Raw genomic sequence first — 20,173 nt, forward strand, 5'->3', positions numbered from 1 at the left:
TTATGTTTAAAGACTTGGTGATGTATGTGTGTATATATATATATATATATATATATATATTTATTAGGGGTGCAACGATATTCGTATCGATATTGAACCGTTCGATACAGTGCTTTCGGTTCGGTACGCATATGTACCGAACAATACAACATTTGTAATTTATTTTATCAATTCTCCTTCTGACGATGCTGTCTGTGTTGAGCGCTCAGTGAATCTGTGTTCGACTACTCCGCCTAGGCTGCACTGTCCAGCGCAGATCCACTGAGCGCTCAACACAGACAGCATCATCAGAAGGAAGAGCGCAGGGCAAGCTAGCGAGACAGAAGTTAAGCTCTCCTTGCAACAGGCAAATTGAACCTCATTCAGATCTGGCGTTTGGAATTATTTTGGTTTTCATGTGACGTATGACCCTGAAGGTAAGCGAGTCATGGACTAAAGTAAAACAGTATGTTGGATGTGCCATGCAATGCTCAATTACATTGGTGTGAACTAGTGTGTTAGCGCAGTTAGCTCGTTAACGTGTTGGCCGTCTAGCCCCATGCACGGAGCGATCGGCGGTAGCTCGTTAACGGAGATTTGCCGTGTTGTGGCGTTAAGGTCATTTCAACGACATTAACCTGAAAGCACTAGTGGGAACACAACGAATATGTCTGCACATTTACGCCGACATCATCCTAGTGCAAAGACAAGTGGAAGCAGACAAAAAAAAAGCAAGCATGCTACTAACTTTAGCTGAGTCATTTAGACAGTTGTTAGCACATGATTCTCCTCATGCTGCTGAGAATATAGCCCAGAAGAAGCGGATAGTATAGCTTTTATTTTGGAAAGAGCCATTTCTCTGTAATAAACTCTCTTTTCCAAAGATGAGTGATTCCTCAATCAGATACAGGGCTCGCAATATCGCTAGCCCGACGTCCCGGAGCTAGCGATTTTTTTCAGTCGGGCTACCAAAATCTATCTCTTCCCTGCCCGTCGGGCTATTGTAGGAAGGAAAAATATATGTCAATGCTTTTGCATTCTTTCAGAAATGTAGCTGGGTAATTATGTCATTGGCATCGGTGAGCCACTGTCAATATGTGACATATTGAAGTCGCGTTTGAATTTGCGCTTGTTTTTTTGCTTTCACTTTGCAATCGCGCGAACTGTGTATAGAGAGCGACAGCACTGATCTGTGAGTGATGATAATTTGCGCACCAATTCCTCTGACATCGTCTTATCAATCGTTAGCTTACTATGCAAACATGACAAGTGAAATCTCCCGCAGCTTAAACATGTGAGAGGTTGATCGCGCAGAGAATCGCTGAGCTTATGTGAGTGCGTGTGTAAAAGCATTTCAGTTCTGCTGAGCCAAATAAGACAGGTCAGGGTGAAGAAGTGACAGCCAAAGAAAAGCTTACCACAAAACGGAGAAGTTATGACAAATGAGACTATAAGGCAAAAAGAAAGTGCAGCTTTATGGTTTCATGGACAAAAGAATTTCTGTGGCTGCAATATGATGAGCTAAATAACCAGGGCTGCACATAAGTGGTCCGCAGGTGCGCATTCGCTGTCAAAATAAAAAACACGCACAAGGGTTAGGGTTAAATTTAAAAACTGTACTTTTGAGTTAAAATATATATTTATAATTTTAATAAATGACAAATTAAAAATGCATGAACATTTTTTTGTATCGAAAAAATATCGAACCGTGACACCAAAGTATCGAACCGAACCGAACCGTGAATTTTGTGTATCGTTGCACCCCTAATAAATATATATATATATATATATATATATATATATATATATATATATATATATATATATATATATATATATATATATATATGCATGCTGCAAGCATACATGCTGCAGTTTTGATTGGGTTTGTTATTTGAACTGAGGAGAAGAATATTTCAGGCACAGAACAAAAGCAGCAAAATGAACAGCTTCACTTTGTTTAAAGAACTGGCCTGGCTCTGAGTCAGGGGTAACAGAGCTGTGCTGTTTCTTATTGTTACTATTCAATTCAGTTAAATTTTATTTATATCGCTCCAAATCACAACAACAGTCACCTCAAAGCCCTTCATCTTGTGAGGAAAAGATCCTACAAGAAATACAGAGAAAACCCCAACAAACTCCCCTTTCACCCGCTGGGCCCATGTCCTCATTTGAGGTTTGACAGCGGTTTAGTAGATAAAGGTGAAAGGCTTGGACATGAATTGAGCTGCGGTTTGGGGACTGGCAGTGGCTCACGGGCCTGGCAGATCCCCATAGTTTACCCATAGTACTACATAGAAGTGAAGAAGTGAAAGAATTGAAAAGGGGAGGGAAGGTGGGGCACGTAAACGAGAACAAACAGCTTGTAGGACTTGGGGAACCTACATAGATGAGAACCGGAAGGAGCGTGTTTGGAGGTGTGGTCCTGCTCCTAAAATTCAGATACTTTATCTCCAATTAACAAGAAGAAACCAGCAGAACAGGTTCATGGAGGGACACAAGACACAAAACATGCTGTGGAAATGCAGAGTGGTGTCTAAAAATAGAGCAAGTGAAAATTCCAGCGTAATTACGGGAGGATTTAGGGTCACCTGATCCAGCTCTAACTATAAGCTTTATCAAAAAGGAAAGTTTTAAGCCTAATCTTAACCTCTTAAGCCCCAATGCTCCAGATACAGGGGCATTGTCTGTCCCTGTGTGTTGGCCCTGCGACAGACTGGCGACCTGTCCTGAGCTGTGTGCGTGTTTGAGGTTGCTCATGCCTTGGTGGAGAGGACGGTCTTTGAATCATTTAACATGTCTGACTTGTTCTCTTTTGCTTCGTGACCAGCTTCTAGACTTTGGTGTGCTGCTCTTCCTCTTGATGGTAAAGGCGGTTTGTCTGTTTCCTTTAGTTTAATCAATAATAAATACCTTTTGATTTAATGCCAACTTTGCCACCTTGTCTCCTTTGGACACTTTTTTACTTCCCAACAACCACTGAATATTTTATGTGACACATGGATGTATAACCTGTGACCAGCTGCATCTCCGTGTGGTTCAGCAATTGCAGAGTCGGCAACCTCCGCCAGCTACAGCGGATTGTTAAAGCAGCTGCCAAGATCATCGGAACATCTCTCCCTCTGCTACGGGACTTCTTCCACAAGTGCTGCATCAGTAAGGCCTCCTGGATCGTGCTTGACCCCTCACATGGACTTTTTTCTCTCCTTCCAATATTCAGATGCTATCGCAGCATCGAGGCCCGATCCTCCAGACTGTAAGATAGCTTTTTCCCCACAAGCCACCGGACTCTTGAACTCACTACAGGCTCTCCCACTCCCCCCAACAAACACACCCACACAAACTGTTAACTAACTGCCTCTATTGCACTCCACATACCACTGCCTTTGTAACCCAGATGCTGCTCTATGGACAATCCTGCTCTCAAGAATCCTGCTCATGGTCACTTTAAATCACTTCAACCTGTAAATTGTAAACTGTTATTGATCCTTTTACCTTAGTCTTATGTATGTCTTTTGCACTGAATGGAAATGAACTGAACTGCCTCTATATTCTGTACTATATATATAGCAGAGATGACAATAAAGTTTACTTTGACTTTGATAACACACACCACAACCTGGTGACAGGCAGTGCTTTTGGGCTAATTATGGAGTTTTCCTGCTGTACTTGGGCACTCAAAACACTTTATACAACATGCCTCATGTAACCTTACAGGCACCTTTTTCTAACATTCACACATCAGAGAGCAACTTGGGGTTCAGTATGTTGCCCAAGGATACAAAGGGATGCAGATTGGAGCGCCAATGATCTAACCGTCATGGCTTTATGCTAAGCTAAGCTAATAAGTTGCTGTTGCTCAAAGGGACTGACCAATGGGTTGGAAAGGGCTCAAATACTACATAACCAGTAATCGAAAATGTGCAAAATACTGAACTCATTACAAGCTGGTTAGGCATCTGTGTTATGCTCTATTTGTATGTGTAAGTACACGATTAAGATGTGAGTAAATTATCTCCTAGATATGAAAAGCAACCTGACGAGAGACCTCGCTATAATTACATACTTGCATGAACAGATTCTTAATGTATTTTTCTTTTGGAAGTCTTTTTCTTGATTGTCCGCCTGCTCGTCTTCCCCCGCAGCATAAATTACGTTCTCATCGGTATACAGACACAAACAAACACGCAATCATCCGTCAGGCACCTTCTCTGTTTGTGTCCCGAGGTTTTTCTCCTGCACTCTAACTCTTCTTAGCTACATTACAAACATCTGCTTCAGAGAGCTCATTACAGAAAATCCAAGAACACACGTTGAGTGTCGGAGTGAAATGTACTCTCCGTTCTTTCACGCGTACTCAAATGATACGAAGTTCATTTTAAAGGAAGTGATGACAATTACGACAGCGTAAAACAGCGTGCTCAGCGTACAGAAAAGCAAAAACCGAGAGATGTAAATCAGACACTTAAAATCACTGGTGTACGTGTGTTACCTGGCCACATGGTTGATAACAGGAGAGAAGTTAGTGGGGCCGTAAAGCTGAACCGACTTAAGACTCTGGTAGTAGGCTTCCATTACACCATCAATCCCTGCACAATATGGGTTCTGAGGGTTCCCGTTCTGCAGAGGAAAGAAGAAGAGGGGATTACCTTCCATGATTGATTTGAGATGCATTCAGCAGGGCCACAGGAAGAGGGAAAGCAAGTGAATCATTTATGTACTCTCTCACTGGATGTTTGGGGAAATCCCATCCGTTTGGCAACAACAACCATGCCACAAGTAATTAAAATCACCTTTCTTCCTCATTCTGATGCTCACTTTGAACTTCAACAGGCTGCTTATTAGGGATGGGTATCGTTTAGGTTTTATCAGTGCAGCTGAATCTTGCATCTTTTTGAAAGAGCGTAAACACAAAACATTATTTTATTTTATAAGCTGGAATATGCAGAAAATAGGTTTAAATGTTAAACAAATTTCTTCACGTCAGAGACAGTTTCATATAATAAATTTTTGCTTGATGCATAAAGTTAAAAGATTACAAGTTTTTAAAAGAGACCTTTTTCTTTTGATTAAATTTTATATGACGGATTATGCATAAAAATAGAATTCGGCTGAAAGGTCTATTGCTTTACTCAGGTTGTGTATCATGTTTTTAAAAAGTAACTAAGTAAGAAAGTAACTAATTACTTTGAAAATAAGTAATCAGTAAAGTAACAGGATTACTTTCTTGGAGAAGTAATCAGTAATTGGTAACCAATTACTTTTTTCAAGTAACTTGACCAGCACTGGTCAGGACAGTTTATCCAGTTTATATCGAGGAACCTTTAAGACAGCAGGATTTACTCTGAGACTGCTGGTTGCAACAACTTTCATTGTCAACAACACCATATATACATATATACAAGCCACGAATCTACCTTTCAGCTTTGTGAAGTGAAAACAGTTCAGTGTGAATACAAATGAATAGAATAAATTTAAAAGTGTTTATGTAATTGTTTTAGGGAAATAGTAATTTTCCTCTCGTTCCCTCTCTTGCGCTCTCCAACACTAATCATAGGTCACCTATTATAAATGACTCTCCATTGACTGCAAATGGCTGCTAATTGCAGGGTACAAGTCTCAGTCCTGTACTTACCAAAGCAAACTCATGGGACACCCGTCCATCGGGTGGCAGTTTGGCTCCAAAGCCAAGTGCAGGGAACATCTTATCACTGTCGTAGTCCTGAATTATCTCTCCGACTGCCTTCAGAGCCATGGCGTAGGCATTCAACTGGTAGGGGCTCATGTAGTGGAGTGAGGTGGGCTGGGCTGGGTTACCTGTTGTGGACAGAGACAGAATCTTCAAAATCACAAGTAAGTTAAGTCCAAATTCGGAGATTTCCTTCCAGCAAGCACATAAAACAGACCGGGCCATCATGGATTGTCAGAAGCTGCAGGAACCATGATCACTGCTAGAATAGCTGCCTGAAGTTGTAAATGTTGTTTTACCACTTCTTGATTTTTCGCACATCTTTGTCACAGAGAGCTCGTCCAAAAGTAACCATCCAATAAATCTCTAGTGGTTCATGATGTGTAAATTTGTAGAAAAACACTTGAGTCATGATAGCTTCAGCGATGGAGTTAAATTAGCTGCTAATTACCTTACAGCGGCGAGAATGTGTTGCTTATTTTTTTTGTTTTATCTATCCGTATGCGACTTTTTATATCACTACGTGGGTTGTTTTTAATAAACTGCGGTGGCTATTGAGGGTTTTGTAATTGGCTGACAAGATCAAGCGCACCTCAGCCTCTAACACATTTATTACAACTACAGTTGAAGAGTTTGAAGAGTCAGCTGATCGCCCTGATGCCGGCCGGCTCGCTGGCCAGGCCCGCAGAAGTACCAGCTGAAATTTGGAGGAAAACACATCGGGGATGCAGAGGTCAAGGACAGAAGAGAAGAAAAAAGGTGACGGTGAGACAGCGGAGGCTCGAAGCGAGGAGGAGGTTTAAACCGTGTCTGCCGTCTATCGTGATGGGAAATGTGCGATCGTTGGCAATTAAAATCGACGAGCTCTCAGCACTGGTACGGAGTCAGAGGGAATACCGAGAGTGTAGCCTGATGTGTTTCACCGAATCATGGCTGCACCAGGTCATTCCCGATGAGAATGCTTCCGTGGAAGGCTTCCACACTGTTCGGGCGGACAGGGACAGCATCGCTAGCGGTAAGCGTAAAGGAGGTGGGCTTGCTGTTTTAGTTAACAACCGGTGGTGTAACCCTGCCAACATAACAATCAAAGAAAGGATTTGTTGCCCGGACACTGAACTGTGTGCTGTTGGACTCAGGCCGTATTATTTACCCAGGGAATTCTCTCACGTCATCTTGGTGGCTGTTTATGTACCCCCCTCTGCTAACCCCACAGCTGCATGTGACACTATCCACTCTGCCATAGCTCGGCTACAGACTCAGCACCCGAGTGCCTTTATTGTGATCTCGGGTGACTTCAACCATGTATCACTGGACAATACACTACCAACATTCAAACAATATGTGGACTGTCCCACCAGGGGAGAGAAAACTTTAGACTTACTGTATGCTAACGTCAAGGATGCATACAGCTCCTCCTCCCTCCCCCCACTTGGTAGGTCAGATCATAACCTGATTCACCTCACCCCCCGCTATGTGCCAATTGTGAGGAGGGAACCTGTGACCACCAGGACTGTTAGGAGGTGGTCAGAGGAGGCAATAGCGGAACTACAGGGCTGTTTCGAGGTGACCGACTGGGAAACACTCTGTGAGCCTCACGCCGAGGACATCAATGGGCTTACTGAGTGTATCACAGGCTACATAACTTTCTGCACCGACTCCATTGTTCCAGCTCAGACTGTTCATTGTTACCCAAATAACAAGCCGTGGGTGACTAAGGACATCAAAGCCCTCCTCAACAACAAGAAGAGGGCTTTCAGAGGGGGCAACAAAGAGGAGGTGAGGAAGATCCAGGTGTTACTAAAGGACAAGATCAGAGAGGCTAAGGACAATTACAGGAGGAAGCTGGAGTGGAAACTCCAGCAGAACAGCATGAGAGAGGTGTGGAGGGGCATGAAGACCATCACTGGATTCAGGCCAACCAACAGCAGGGGAGCTGAGGGAGGTGAGAATAGAGCCGACGAGTTGAATCTGTTTTTCAATAGATTCGACACCACAGTGTCTGCTCCCACCCCCACAACCTCACCTGCAGTCAGCCTGGAATCCAGAGCCACACCACTGTGCCAGCCTCTCTCTTCACATGTTGCCTCCTGTGAGATTCCTGACACCCCTCCCCCACCCATCACCTTCACTCAATACCAGGTTGAGATGCAAATGAGGAGACTTCACTCAGGCAAGTCTGCTGGACCAGACGGAGTGAGTCCCCTTGTCCTCAAGACCTGTGCCCCCCAGCTGTGTGGAGTCTTTCATAAACTGTTTATGCTGAGTCTGAGTCTGCAGAGGGTCCCGGTGATGTGGAAGACATCATGCCTCGTCCCTGTACCAAAGACGCCTCGTCCCAGTGGCCCCCAGGATTACAGGCCCGTGGCACTGACCTCCCACATCATGAAGACCCTGGAAAGGCTCATCCTGGACCAGCTGCGACCCATAGTAAGACCACATCTGGATCCCCTTCAGTTCGCTTATCAGCCTCGTCTCGGAACAGAGGACGCCATCATCTACCTGCTCAATCGTGTCTACACCCATCTGGACCAGCCGGCGAGCACTGTGAGGGTCATGTTTTTTGACTTTTCCAGTGCTTTCAACACCATCAGGCCGACCCTCCTGGGTGATAAGTTAGCAGCGATGCAGGTGGATGCTTCTCTGGTGTCCTGGATTGTTGATTACCTGACAGGAAGACCACAATATGTACGTCTCCCACAGTGTGTGTCTGACAAGGTGATTAGCAACACAGGGGCACCACAGGGGACTGTCCTCTCCCCCTTCCTCTTCACCCTCTACACCACAGACTTCAGCCACTGCACAGAGACCTGCCATCTTCAGAAGTTTTCTGATGACTCTGCGGTGGTTGGATGCATCAGCAGGGATGATGAGACAGAGTACCGGGCTGTGGTCGACTCCTTTGTCACGTGGTGTGAGCAGAATCATCTGCAGCTCAACGTGGCAAAGACCAAGGAACTGATCGTGGACTTCAGGAAGACCAGGAAACACTTGACCCCTGTTTCAATCCAGGGGGTCAGTGTTGACATTGTGGAGGACTATAAATACCTTGGAGTACACATTGACAATAAACTGGACTGGGCTAAAAACACCACAGCACTTTACAGGAAGGGCCAGAGTCGTCTCTATTTTTTGAGGCGACTGAGGTCCTTCAACATCTGCCAGAAAATGCTGAGGATTTTCTATGAGTCTGTTGTGGCCAGTGCGATCCTCTATGCTGTTGCATGCTGGGGGAGCAGGCTGAGGGTCGCAGATGCCAACAGACTTAATAAACTGATCCGTAAGGCCAGCAATGTTGTGGGGATGGAGCTGGACTCCCTCAAGGTGGTGTCGGAGAGGCGGATGCTGTCCAAGATAAAGACAATGTTGGATAACACCTCCCACCCACTCCATGACATGTTGGTCAGTCACAGGAGCTCGTTCAGTGAGAGACTGAGATTACCGAAAAGCACCACTGAACGACACAGGAAATCATTCCTGCCTGTGGCCATCTCCCTGTACAACGCATCCACTTAACACACTGTTTGCTGCTACAACTACACATGTTTCTTTTCCAAATATTTATTTATAAGTGACTTATGTATGTATGTATGTATATATATGTATATATTGTACTATTCTTAGTTAGCGTATTGTCTGTCTTGTCTTAATGTTGGTTTAAAATGGAGCACTGTAACAAAAAATAATTTCCCCCAGGGATCAATAAAGTATTCTGATTCTGATTCTGATTTTTATTTCATTTAATAGGACAGGCTGAACAGCCTCAATCGTCCACCTACTACTGAGCTCAAGGGTAGATTGATAACACAGCCCTTTAATCACGGCCATCATAGCACGTTACCGCCAGGTGTGATGGAGAGGGCTATTAGGAAACACTTGATTCTCCCATCTGCATATATTTGAATAAATGCTCTCCAGGCATTCAGGGCACTCTGTGTGTCTAAATGTGTGTTTATGAGAAGACTCACCATTGGAAGCTGTGAAGTCGATGGCCACGGTGAAGTTAATCTGGGTCCTTGTAAGACAAAAACACAGAGATAGAGATGGTTTAAAAACGTCTGACCAGATTATGGCACTGGATCACCAGAGCTCCCATAATTCAGAGGCTTCGAATTCCCTCATACTGGCACTCAAGCAAGTAGCTGTGATATTTCAGTGAACGGTCGGAAAGCTGCGGATGACCAAAAAACATTAGGATTCATGCTTTAGAGATCATGAATGTCGCTGGATTAGTCTTGCGAACAACTGGGAAGTTGTTATCTAAGAGAATGCGGAAGCAGTGAAGATGGAGGAAGACTGAACAAGACCAGGAAAAATAACACACCACGGCACCCGGGATGAGAAAGTGGCACATCTCGCTTCATCAAAACATTTTTAACTTGTGAACCTGCAGGAACAGGATGTGGTTAAGAGCTCTGTAGGCCCACTACAGGTTTTTTCAACAGCAATCCTCACCTCGCTGCCGCACACACAAACACAAAAGCCTCTTTGTCTACCTTACACACGTCTTAAACACCCAGCAGCTCATCATCTTTGGCGCTGCGCAGGGTGCAGAAGAAGAGTGAGCGAGCGACGAAAAGTTCATGACACATTTAATGATCAGCCCACACGGCAGGGGGGCTCTGACATGTGTACAAACAAATTCTATTAGTGAAAAATTACCAAAGTTTTTCCACTTTGGGCTTAAAAACTACATGGAAAAGCAAGTTCGCTCTGATTTTTCTATGAAGGGAAAAAGATCAGTCGCTGCCAGTCAGCTTTTATTAATTAGACTGTGTAGGTGGAGCTGATTGAAATCATAGCGTCTTTGTGTGCTGTGATATATGTCGTTATACTTTCTAATGCTTAGTGTCACCCTGCTAGCACGAAAGATCGAAATGATGGTAAATCCGTCATTTGCTTACCTGCTTCATACTTCTTTGCTGTGAGCCTATCATGATGACTTTAACTCTGTTTTTCAAGAAGCATTCAACTTTTTAAGGACTGTTTCTTACTGTATACATGAATCCCCAATATTAGCTTATCACAGATATAGCAGTACAAAATGTACAAATTGTCTAACATAAAGATTTACAGAATGAAATCAATATTTGGAGCAATGTAGAAACTATGTAGTAAAATAGTCCAGCAAAGTAGCTGCAAATCACTTGTAGCTGAGTAGTATAACAAGATGAGGTGGTTTACTCAAGTGCCTTCACTGTATATTGATAACTAGTTTTTGACCTGTTATATTTATACTATATTTAACCAAAATTAGTAGCAATATCAAGGAAAAAGTGCCTTTTTTCTGATGCAAGTACAGGAGGGCCTTGCCTCCTAAAGGCAAAGCACCAGACCACCAGCTTAAATTATGTTTTCTCTCTTTACTGCTCACCTTATTTCACTCTGCGTCATAAAAATCTGACAGAGGAAGTCAAATTTTGTCCCAGTAAACAGGCAACCGGTAATAATAAATAACAAAAAGGGAATGGCAGAAAAGGAGGAATGCAATTCCCAGTTTAACACATCTCGGTGAAACATTAGTGCAAGAAAACAGCAATGCCATTGTTGCATCAGATGAGTCAGAACTATGATGTGCAATTTTAAAGCTGCCAAGAAAATAACAAACAAAAGCAGGGACAACATCAGAAGCTCCAAAATGGGGAATATTGGCTGAGTCCTTTTCAGAAGTGAGTTGCAATTGTTGAGTCACTCTCATTGATTAGCATTATCAAACCTCCACAGTTTGACTGGGAATATTTTGGGCTGCAAAATCTACAGTTAATAGCAGGATACGAATGACGTCAGAGTTTCTGAGATTTAAGCGGAAATTGTGCTTCATGCTCAGCATCTATTAACCAGACACAAATCCGAGCAAGACTACGGTTTAACTGGCTTTTGATGATATTTCTGGATTGCAGTCTAAAGGTATAAATCTAAATGTGAAGACATGAAGGTTGTTAGGCAACATGCTGGTTTCCATGGTATATTTCTTGGTCTAGACTTACATTCTGTCTGTCTGTCAGTCGACACATAAATAGTTTTAAACACACACACTTCATTAATAGTCCCTTTTTCTTTATGCCAAAAATCAGCAAACAGCAACTGCAATAAATAAATGATATAACTAGTAGAATATTTCCAACTGCAGTTATCAGCCATTTTTGCACTGAAGGCAAGCAAATGGAGATGTGCAGCAGAGCACTGCTGCAGAACAGGTTGAAAAACAAGATTTTCTGGCAGTCGTGATAAGGGATTTTCACAGGCAGTGGTCTTCACCACAACATCACATCTCTGAGTTTCAGTACAGGGAGAAGAGCTGTGAGCTTAGCCTGTCTTATAAACTAAACCTTATCATTCACACTTCCCTGAACCTTTTCAAGGCTGTTAGCAGCTTTATCAAGTCATTATTTATTTATTTTTATTGGGCAGTCTACATGCCCACCTCTTGTCAGATTCCCCCAAAACTTCAGCAGACGTCTTACTTTTGGGTTTACTTGCTAAAGCATGACTCTAAATAACTGAAAACAGAACAAAGATCCCCTATTATATTCAGGGATAGTGCTTTGTTGTTGTTGTTTTTGTCTCAGTCAATGCATTATTTAATATTAATGACATGTACACAGCTACGCACAGCAGATGGACAGTACAGTATGAACAAATACACCTGACAAACATCTGGGAATATTCATTCAGCAGTATTGGCACAGCAGTGGGTTGTGGGTCTTACCCATCCACAGTAGAAAAAAATATAAAAATAAGATACAATGTATTGTTTTAAAATAAAGGAATTTTCCATATTCAAGTCTTAAGCATGTTTTTTTTGTAGTGACTGAAAATTACAAAAACATTTTCTGTTTTTTCAATGTATAGTTTTGTTTAATTTTTAATGTAACAGGTCAAATCACTAAAACCCTTTGTTTATCATCCTGTGACAACATGTAGCAAACTTTCGAGGACCCCAATGTGTTTCTCGCAACGGTTTCTTCTTTCGACACGATGTTCTGTTAGAGTTCAACAAGTAATAACTACGGCTATAAGATATGTAGTATGTCAGCAGCATTCGGGGTAAAGGAGGAATGCCTCTTGTACTGTATATATACAACATTATACAGTACATAACACACACACCAACTCCAAACAATAATAATTTAGAACCTTTAAGGGCGAAAACACAGTCCTGCCAAGGGTGTCAAACTATGTCCTTGATCCACTCATGGTAGCAACACGGCAGGAAATACAAGAATGTGGTTGCAAAGGCTGAGATGGATTTAGAAGTCTGACACTAGCAAACAAAAGTGAAACAATACTGAGATGTACGCAGTAATGCACGCTTACTCATTGCAGATTCAGCACAGACTGCAGCCAGCAGCTCTGCAAACCACGCTTAAATTCTGGCAGCTACGAGGCTAAAAGCCACCAACGCTCATTAGCGTTTCTTTTTAAAACCCAGAAAAACTTACAAAGTTGAGGAAAGTCATACAGTTACTGGAACTTTTTTTATCTAAAAGTGAGAATGTTCCAACATTTTAAAAAAATGTCCACAGAAAGACTACTTTCCTGTAATACCCAAATGCCAGTGGGAACCATGTATGCATGAGTGCACTGAGTGGCCTAAAAACAGCATCAGAGGTTGTGTGATGTGACTTCTCCTGATGATATGCAAACAGATGTTGCTGGTTGGACAGTATCCATCTGGCTAGAGGAGAGGAAAAGAGGTAAAGCGAGTGAGACGAGAAAAGAGATAAACAACCCATACTTGCATTAAATCTGTTAAATTAGCCAAACACAGCTATTGGCAAGCACATTGGACTTGTTCATCTGCAAGGTGCATCGCCCAAAAGTCAAATGTTGGCATCCCTTTCAAGGGTTTTTAATACCAATCTTTGTCTTGATGTCTGCTCCTCTACCTAATGATAACCTCTCAAGCAGAGCCCCCTCCTGCTTCTATTCTGGTTTCAATGCGCAACTCACAAACCAAAACAAGGGGAAACAATATCTGTCACTATGAGTGACAGGGCTGCTTTCAAAGACACAACTCAAAATGAAAGATACAGCCAACAATTCATCATTTTATCTTTGCGGTCACAAAGAGAGGCCTCTTTGTTGAAATTCATGGGTGGCACTAATGCTTTATCAAAAGGATGAGGGAAAGACTGAGAGCAGCAGTGCTCTGGAGTGAGTTGAAGCTTTCCCTCCCCAAAAAGAAAATCAGTCATTTATGCTAATGTTGCCAGCAGATCAAGCTCCTAATTAGGTCCAAATGAACAATTAGCTGATTGGGATGAAGCTGCAAAAAAAGAGCTATCAATCAGAAGATGAGAGCAGTGGGAAGAGAGACGGAGGGAGGACTGAGGCGAGATACGGGAAAACCAGATGAAGAAATTCCTTTGTAGCCAGTCGATCCAGCCCGAGACACAGAAAGGATTTCTAGGAAATGTGTGAGAAACTAAATAGCTGTGTGTCCTGCGCTTGCACACATGGGTGTGTTTACATTTTTAGGTTTGAGTGTGCATGCTTGAGTGTGTGTCTGTCCACAAAGACCTGGTCTGCCCATTATGCAACTGGAGTAAGTGCAACTGGACCATTACAGTCCATTTAGGTTTCAAACAGTGAGACAGCACTTGGCACTTAATTTAGTCACACAAGCGTGTAAGAGCATCCAGCTCACGCTCCCAAAGCACTGCCAAGTTTCAAAGTGCTCTCTGACTTGCGGTGCTGCTGGGAACACGGTCTTGTTTGTAGGGAGACTTGATGATGCGATTTCTCCATTAGCAGTTTAGCGACAGAGCAAGTAAACATGCGGTATGTGCCTCTAATATGGATCTCGTCCGCCCAGCATTCAAATATGACTAAACTGTCTCCCGTTACACAAATATGAGAAATACAGGGATTATACTTACTACTTCTGAATAATAATTTCCACATGTGACTGTAACCAGAACTCAGTTGTGCATATAGATTGTACAGAAGAATTCACTGGCTAAGTGTTGTGGGCACAAACAGTCTTCAAATGCATTAAAAAGTTCAATTCCACGTGCTGGCTTCTATCAAGGGTTTGGAATTGTACCAATTCTATCACTTCAGCAAGGTCATGTTGTTGAAGCACTTTATATTATAAGGTAAAAATCAGACAATAATATGCTCCCTATGAGCAAGCCCTTGCAACAGCAGGAAGGAAAAAACAATAAAAAACATGGTAGTCTTGTGCATTTTAACACTAAGAGACCTTTGGCTTGTGCTGCGATCGGTTGACAATAACCAAAGGTTAAATGCAGAGTGGTGTCTGTTGATGCCAATGCAGTATAGATGTCTTCTGGGGTGGAGAATGCATATGTATGAACCAAAAAAGCCACAAGCTTTCTTAAAGCAATTAAACTGTACTTTTAAATTTAATGCATACACCAATAAACTCAGCTGCCTCTCAGACAGAGACTGGAAATCCACTGCTTTGCACTGCAGCTGGCACTCTTTCTTCTGCTCTGCTTGGTACATGAATTACTGCATGGAGCAGGTTCTGGGTAGTGTGACCCCCAAAAGCTTGCGGTGGATCTCTGGAGCAGAAGACAGTGCCAGCTGCACAGCTGCAGTCCAAGATGTGAAGAGTTGAAGTCCCTCTGGCTGCGGGACAAGATCGTCTCTGCATTAGCACCTCAATAAAACCAAGGACAATAGATCTATTTTCAGATCCAAGCCAGCCGGTGTGGAAACAGGTTATTGTAAGGGGTGGAGCCACCTGGTTAGCAGCAACTGAACTTTCAAAATAAGAGTGTGAGGATCAGAGGCAAGAGGATTCTCTTTAATGCAGAGAAAAAAAAAAAACAATATCGAGAAAGACTTGTCAAATATAATGAGGCATCTGTTAGAATCTGTTTGTTAATGCATCACAATTTGTGTGAAAACTAATTGTGCAAATAATATTCCACAAACTGCCAAAAACAAATGTCTAAACTGGTCAGATTTTGCAGCATTCAGTCAGTATAGCGTATTATAGCCAGCTAATTAAAAAGTTAATGAATAAACATTATAATGAAAAAAAAAACAACTAATTTTACTGCAAAAACAGGAGTTAGCAAAATCCCCCTGGGTAGTCCCGGATGGAGGGAAAGGATCCATGACAGGACCCTTTTTCCATGGCAAAGAAGTTTCAGCTCGTATGATAACAAAGCTACCTAGCACACACTGAACTTGGGGAAATGATGCAAACAAGAGCATGTAAAAATAAAAAAGAAGGTGAATCTAGAAAAGAGAAGAAGGAAGTTTGGGATAAAGACTAGCAGCCCATTCACAAGGAAAGGGAGAAATGAAAGCCTGATTGGCTAGAGGCTGTCAGAGAGCGTATGGGATACATGAGAGCTTGTGATTGGCTATACATTGCCAAAAGCCAGAAAATAAAAAGGAAATAAGGTGCTATGATTGGCTCAGTGCCTTAACAGGCTAGACGGAGAGGTATGAGAGCATGCAACTGGGGAAATGTGAAGGCCTAAAATTGGACGTGGAGAGCTTTGAAAGACTGAGATTGACTAAAAGATTATTGAAAGTCAAAAACAGGGAAACGAGAGTCTGTGATTTGCTCAGGGCCATTGAAGACTAGATGGTGAAATCTGAGAGATGCGAAGATCTGACATTGGAGAGTGAGAGGTACGAGAGACTTGGTATAGGAAGTTATTAGAGCCTGAGATTGGCTAGAAGCTAAGAGCACCTCAGGGTCCTTAAGGCTTGAGGTACAGCATGAGAATCAAATGACCATGGCCCAGTGGCTAAGAGAGGAGGATGAAAAAGAGAGGTCTGAATAATGCCGAGGGATTAGACGGCACATGAGCGGTCCAATTCTGAATAAATTTAGACACAGAGGGATTGACGTAAAACTGAGAGGAGGCAGAGTCTAAAATGTATCCAACTTCAGAACGTTTAACAAGAAAACATGAAAAGAAAAAGGAAGAGCACTTACTTAAGGCTCTTTTGGCTTTGGCATGAATCAGAAATTAACAGCAGAATTGGGTAAAATCAGATGTGGAAATGCCAAACTGAGGACTGAAACAAGAAGCACTCAGAGAGCACAAACCACCCCCAGCTCACTCTTGTTATTCCTAAGGGAATATCACTACATTTTCTAAAAATCCCTTTTCTTTCTTTGTGCTTTTTAAATGTAGTTTTGTAGTGCAGTAAAAACAAGTAGACTTTTGTTGTTTGCACATAAATAAATAAATCTAAACCTGCCATCATGTAATATCTTGCAGACTGCAGAAGACTAAAAGAAACCAGACCTGAAAATAGAGAGGTGGCTAACGGGAATGGACTGGCACAACAAAACAAGGATTCTGCACTTGGCTGAGATGTGTGTTAGTATGCACTGTGACTGGCTAATTTTATTATCTTGATGGCATTTTATGTGTTATTATTATAAGAGAAGCTTATTAGAGTAAAAGAATGATGTGCCTCTAATCGGGGCTATTGATGCTCCGAAGAAACAGATCAAAAATCAACTCGGGCCAGTTGAGTTTCAATTTATCGGCTTTTCCCAGAAGCTGCGTCTCTCATTCTGTAAATTGTGACAGACAAAAACCTCTCTAATAACGCCAACACAAAAAAATCCCTTAAGACTAAAATGGCTAAAAGTCCATTTTATTTACAAGAACATTTTGATTCTTTCTTTCCCCACACAGCTTGGTTTCCTGTCTGCGAATGGGCCCGGGGGGAACTCTCAGGCAACAAGGCATACGAAAGAAGCCGTAATTCAAATGAAAGCAAAAGCTACCGTTTAATAACTGTGAATATGTTTGTTGTAGAAACTAAGAAATTGACACTGACAGCTATTTCATTGTGAAGTTTAAATGGGGGGAGCTGCTAGAGGGGTTGAAGACAAAAAAAATGTGAAAAGCAGGCACCACAGAGGATCTGAATGGCCAAATGTTTATGGTTGGGATTATTTCATTAGAAGGTCATCCAATCACAATACAATCAGAGAGGATTCATACCAGTCAAACATGTATTCATGCAGCATAACAATGAACTTAAACATGCATCCAGTCTTAAAGTAGTCTCGCGACGAGAACAAAAATGAGGTCTTGCAACATTCCAGTATTTTCCCAAGTTAGTAGTAAAAGAAGACTTTTTAGCAGATAAATACCCAACCACCACCACCACCACCAGCTAGTCCGTCTGCTATTTACTGCAGCACCAGACAGGCAGCTTCCCAGATGAATGTGCCTGATCCCATCTGCCGGTGGATCACTGACTTCCTGACGGACAGGAAGCAGCATGTGAGGCTGGGAAAGAATGTCTCGGACTCCCGGACCATCAGCACCGGCTCCCCTCAGGGCTGTGTTCTTTCTCCCCTGCTCTTCTCCCTGTATACTAACTGCTGCACCTCCACCCACCAGTCTGTCAAGCTAATCAAGTTTGCAGATGACACCACCGTTATTGGACTCATCTCGGACGGGGATGAGTCTGCCTACAGGAGGGAGGTTGAACGTCTGGTGTCCTGGTGCAGCCACAACAACCTGGTGCTGAATGCCCAGAAGACAGTGGAGATTATTGTGGACTTCAGGAAGCACACAGCCCCACTCCCCCCCATCATCCTGACTGACACCCCCATCACCTCTGTGGACTCATTCCGCTTCCTGGGTACCACCATCACCCAGGACCTGAAGTGGGAGCCCACCATCACCTCCGTCATTAAGAAAGCCCAGCAGAGGATGTACTTCCTGAAGCAGCTGAAGAAATTCAACCTGCCAACACGGACGATGATGCAATTCTACACCGCAATCATTGAGTCCATCCTCACCTCCTCCATCACTGTGTGGTACGCTGGAGCCACTATCAGGGACAAACAGAGACTGCAGCGTGTTGTGCGCTCTGCTGAGAAGGTGATTGGCTGCAGACTCCCATCTCTGCAGGACCTGTACACCTCCAGGACACTGCGGCGTGCAGCTCGGATCTCAGCTGACCCTTCTCACCCTGGACACAGTCTGTTTGACCTGCTCCCCTCAGGCAGGAGGCTCCGGTCCATTCGCACCAGAACCTCTCGCCATAAGAACAGTTTCTTCCCCTCTGCTGTTGGACACATGAACAATAACCGTATGACTGTTCCCACCACTAACACATGACCCTACACTGTGTTCACTGCATCATTCCATGTTTGGCACTGATCACCACCTGCACTCATGTATATATCATGTATATATCTATCTATCTACTTAGCACTTTTAATTCTTATTCTCATTTTTATTTTCATGTCTATTTAAGCTTAATTTATAACAGTATGTTTGCACTGAAGCACCGCAGCAATTTCCTAATGTTGTAAACCCGCTCAACATTTGGCAATAAAACCCTTTCTGATTCTGATTCTGATTCAGTGAGTTCAGTGTTACTTTAACTGATGGCGTGAGAATAGTGAGAGTGAACTAAAGCAGCTAAGTTTTATTGTCAGAAAACAAAAACAAATCGATAAAGGAGGGAATGAAAAATACAGTGATGATGCTTTTAAATATGCAACTGTAGAAATGTCATCTATTGTTACCCTTGAGTGTGGCTGCTTTAAAGTAAGCTAAATGTGTCCCTTAGGGAAAACGTTTCTCTTTGGACATTGGCTGCTTTTTTGTGCTAATTGTCCATCTAGTCTTTGTGCCTGACCATTTTTTCCCCTTTGTTAAGTCGCTTTACACTTATGAATCGCTCAGTAGTAGCTCAAGGCACAAACCAGTGTTTTGTCCACTAATTTACAATTAGTTTGGAGTCGTAGCAAAGAACCCATTTTAAATTCAAAAAGTTTTAAGAAACTGGACAAGGAAGACGTGACAGTTCAAAAAAAAAAAAAAACTACATACAACAGATGGTTAATATCTTAAATTTATGCCCTTAAGAAATAGGAAAGAAATCCACCAAGTCAACTGATCCATCTACTGTTCACCGAGGCCTCATTGGCAATGATCTTGGTGGAAGAGTAACTGTCAGGAAGCATTTTTTGGGAAAGAAAACAAGTAAGCCATCAGACAGTCATCTGGTAAACATAGTGAAGGCTATGTCAAGGTTTGGGGATTTTACGAGGATTGATGGAATTATAAACAGGAAAGTACCATCAGATTTTGATCCACCATACAATACCATCTTGGAAGCTTCTGATTGGAAACAACTTCATTTTTCAGCATCACAATGATCCCAAACACACTACCAATGCAATCAAAGCATACCTGGATAGAAGAACACACAGTGGAACACTATCAGTCATGGACTGGCCTCCCCAGAGCCCAGACCGCAACATTGTTGAAGCAGTGTGGGATCACGTTGACAGAGAACAGAACAAAGTAGCCAGTTTTCCTGTACTTCAAGCATCCAAGGAGCTGAAGACCAAGCTCCTGGCTTTTATTGTGATAGCAATGTCCCCCAAAACAATAGTAAACTTCCTTTATATTCAGTATTTGGCCCATACAGATTACATTACCCTACGTTTGCTTCTCTCCCACTCCCTTATGCTCACATGTACTATATTTTAATACACTTGAGTTCCCAATAAAAGTGCTCTCATTT

General features: G+C 42.6%; 1 protein-coding gene across 1 annotated transcript in view; it reads right to left on the bottom strand.

Moving 5' to 3' along the window:
- LOC146615391 (copine-8) overlaps positions 1-20,173 on the bottom strand; it is a 105,873-nt gene that overhangs the window by 7,222 nt on the left and 78,478 nt on the right. Inside the window, exons 14-16 of the mRNA XM_085376694.1 lie at positions 9,634-9,680; positions 5,615-5,796; positions 4,472-4,599 (exon numbers count right to left, since the gene is read on the bottom strand). Of these exons, the coding sequence (XP_085232820.1) occupies positions 4,472-4,599; positions 5,615-5,796; positions 9,634-9,680 (357 nt within the window). The remainder of the gene's footprint in view (positions 1-4,471; positions 4,600-5,614; positions 5,797-9,633; positions 9,681-20,173) is intronic.

Source organism: Diplotaxodon limnothrissa, linkage group LG17 (genome assembly GCF_057381915.1).
Source record: "Diplotaxodon limnothrissa isolate DT_005_m linkage group LG17, D_limnothrissa_male_GT1.1, whole genome shotgun sequence".
Lineage (NCBI taxonomy): Eukaryota > Metazoa > Chordata > Actinopteri > Cichliformes > Cichlidae > Diplotaxodon > Diplotaxodon limnothrissa.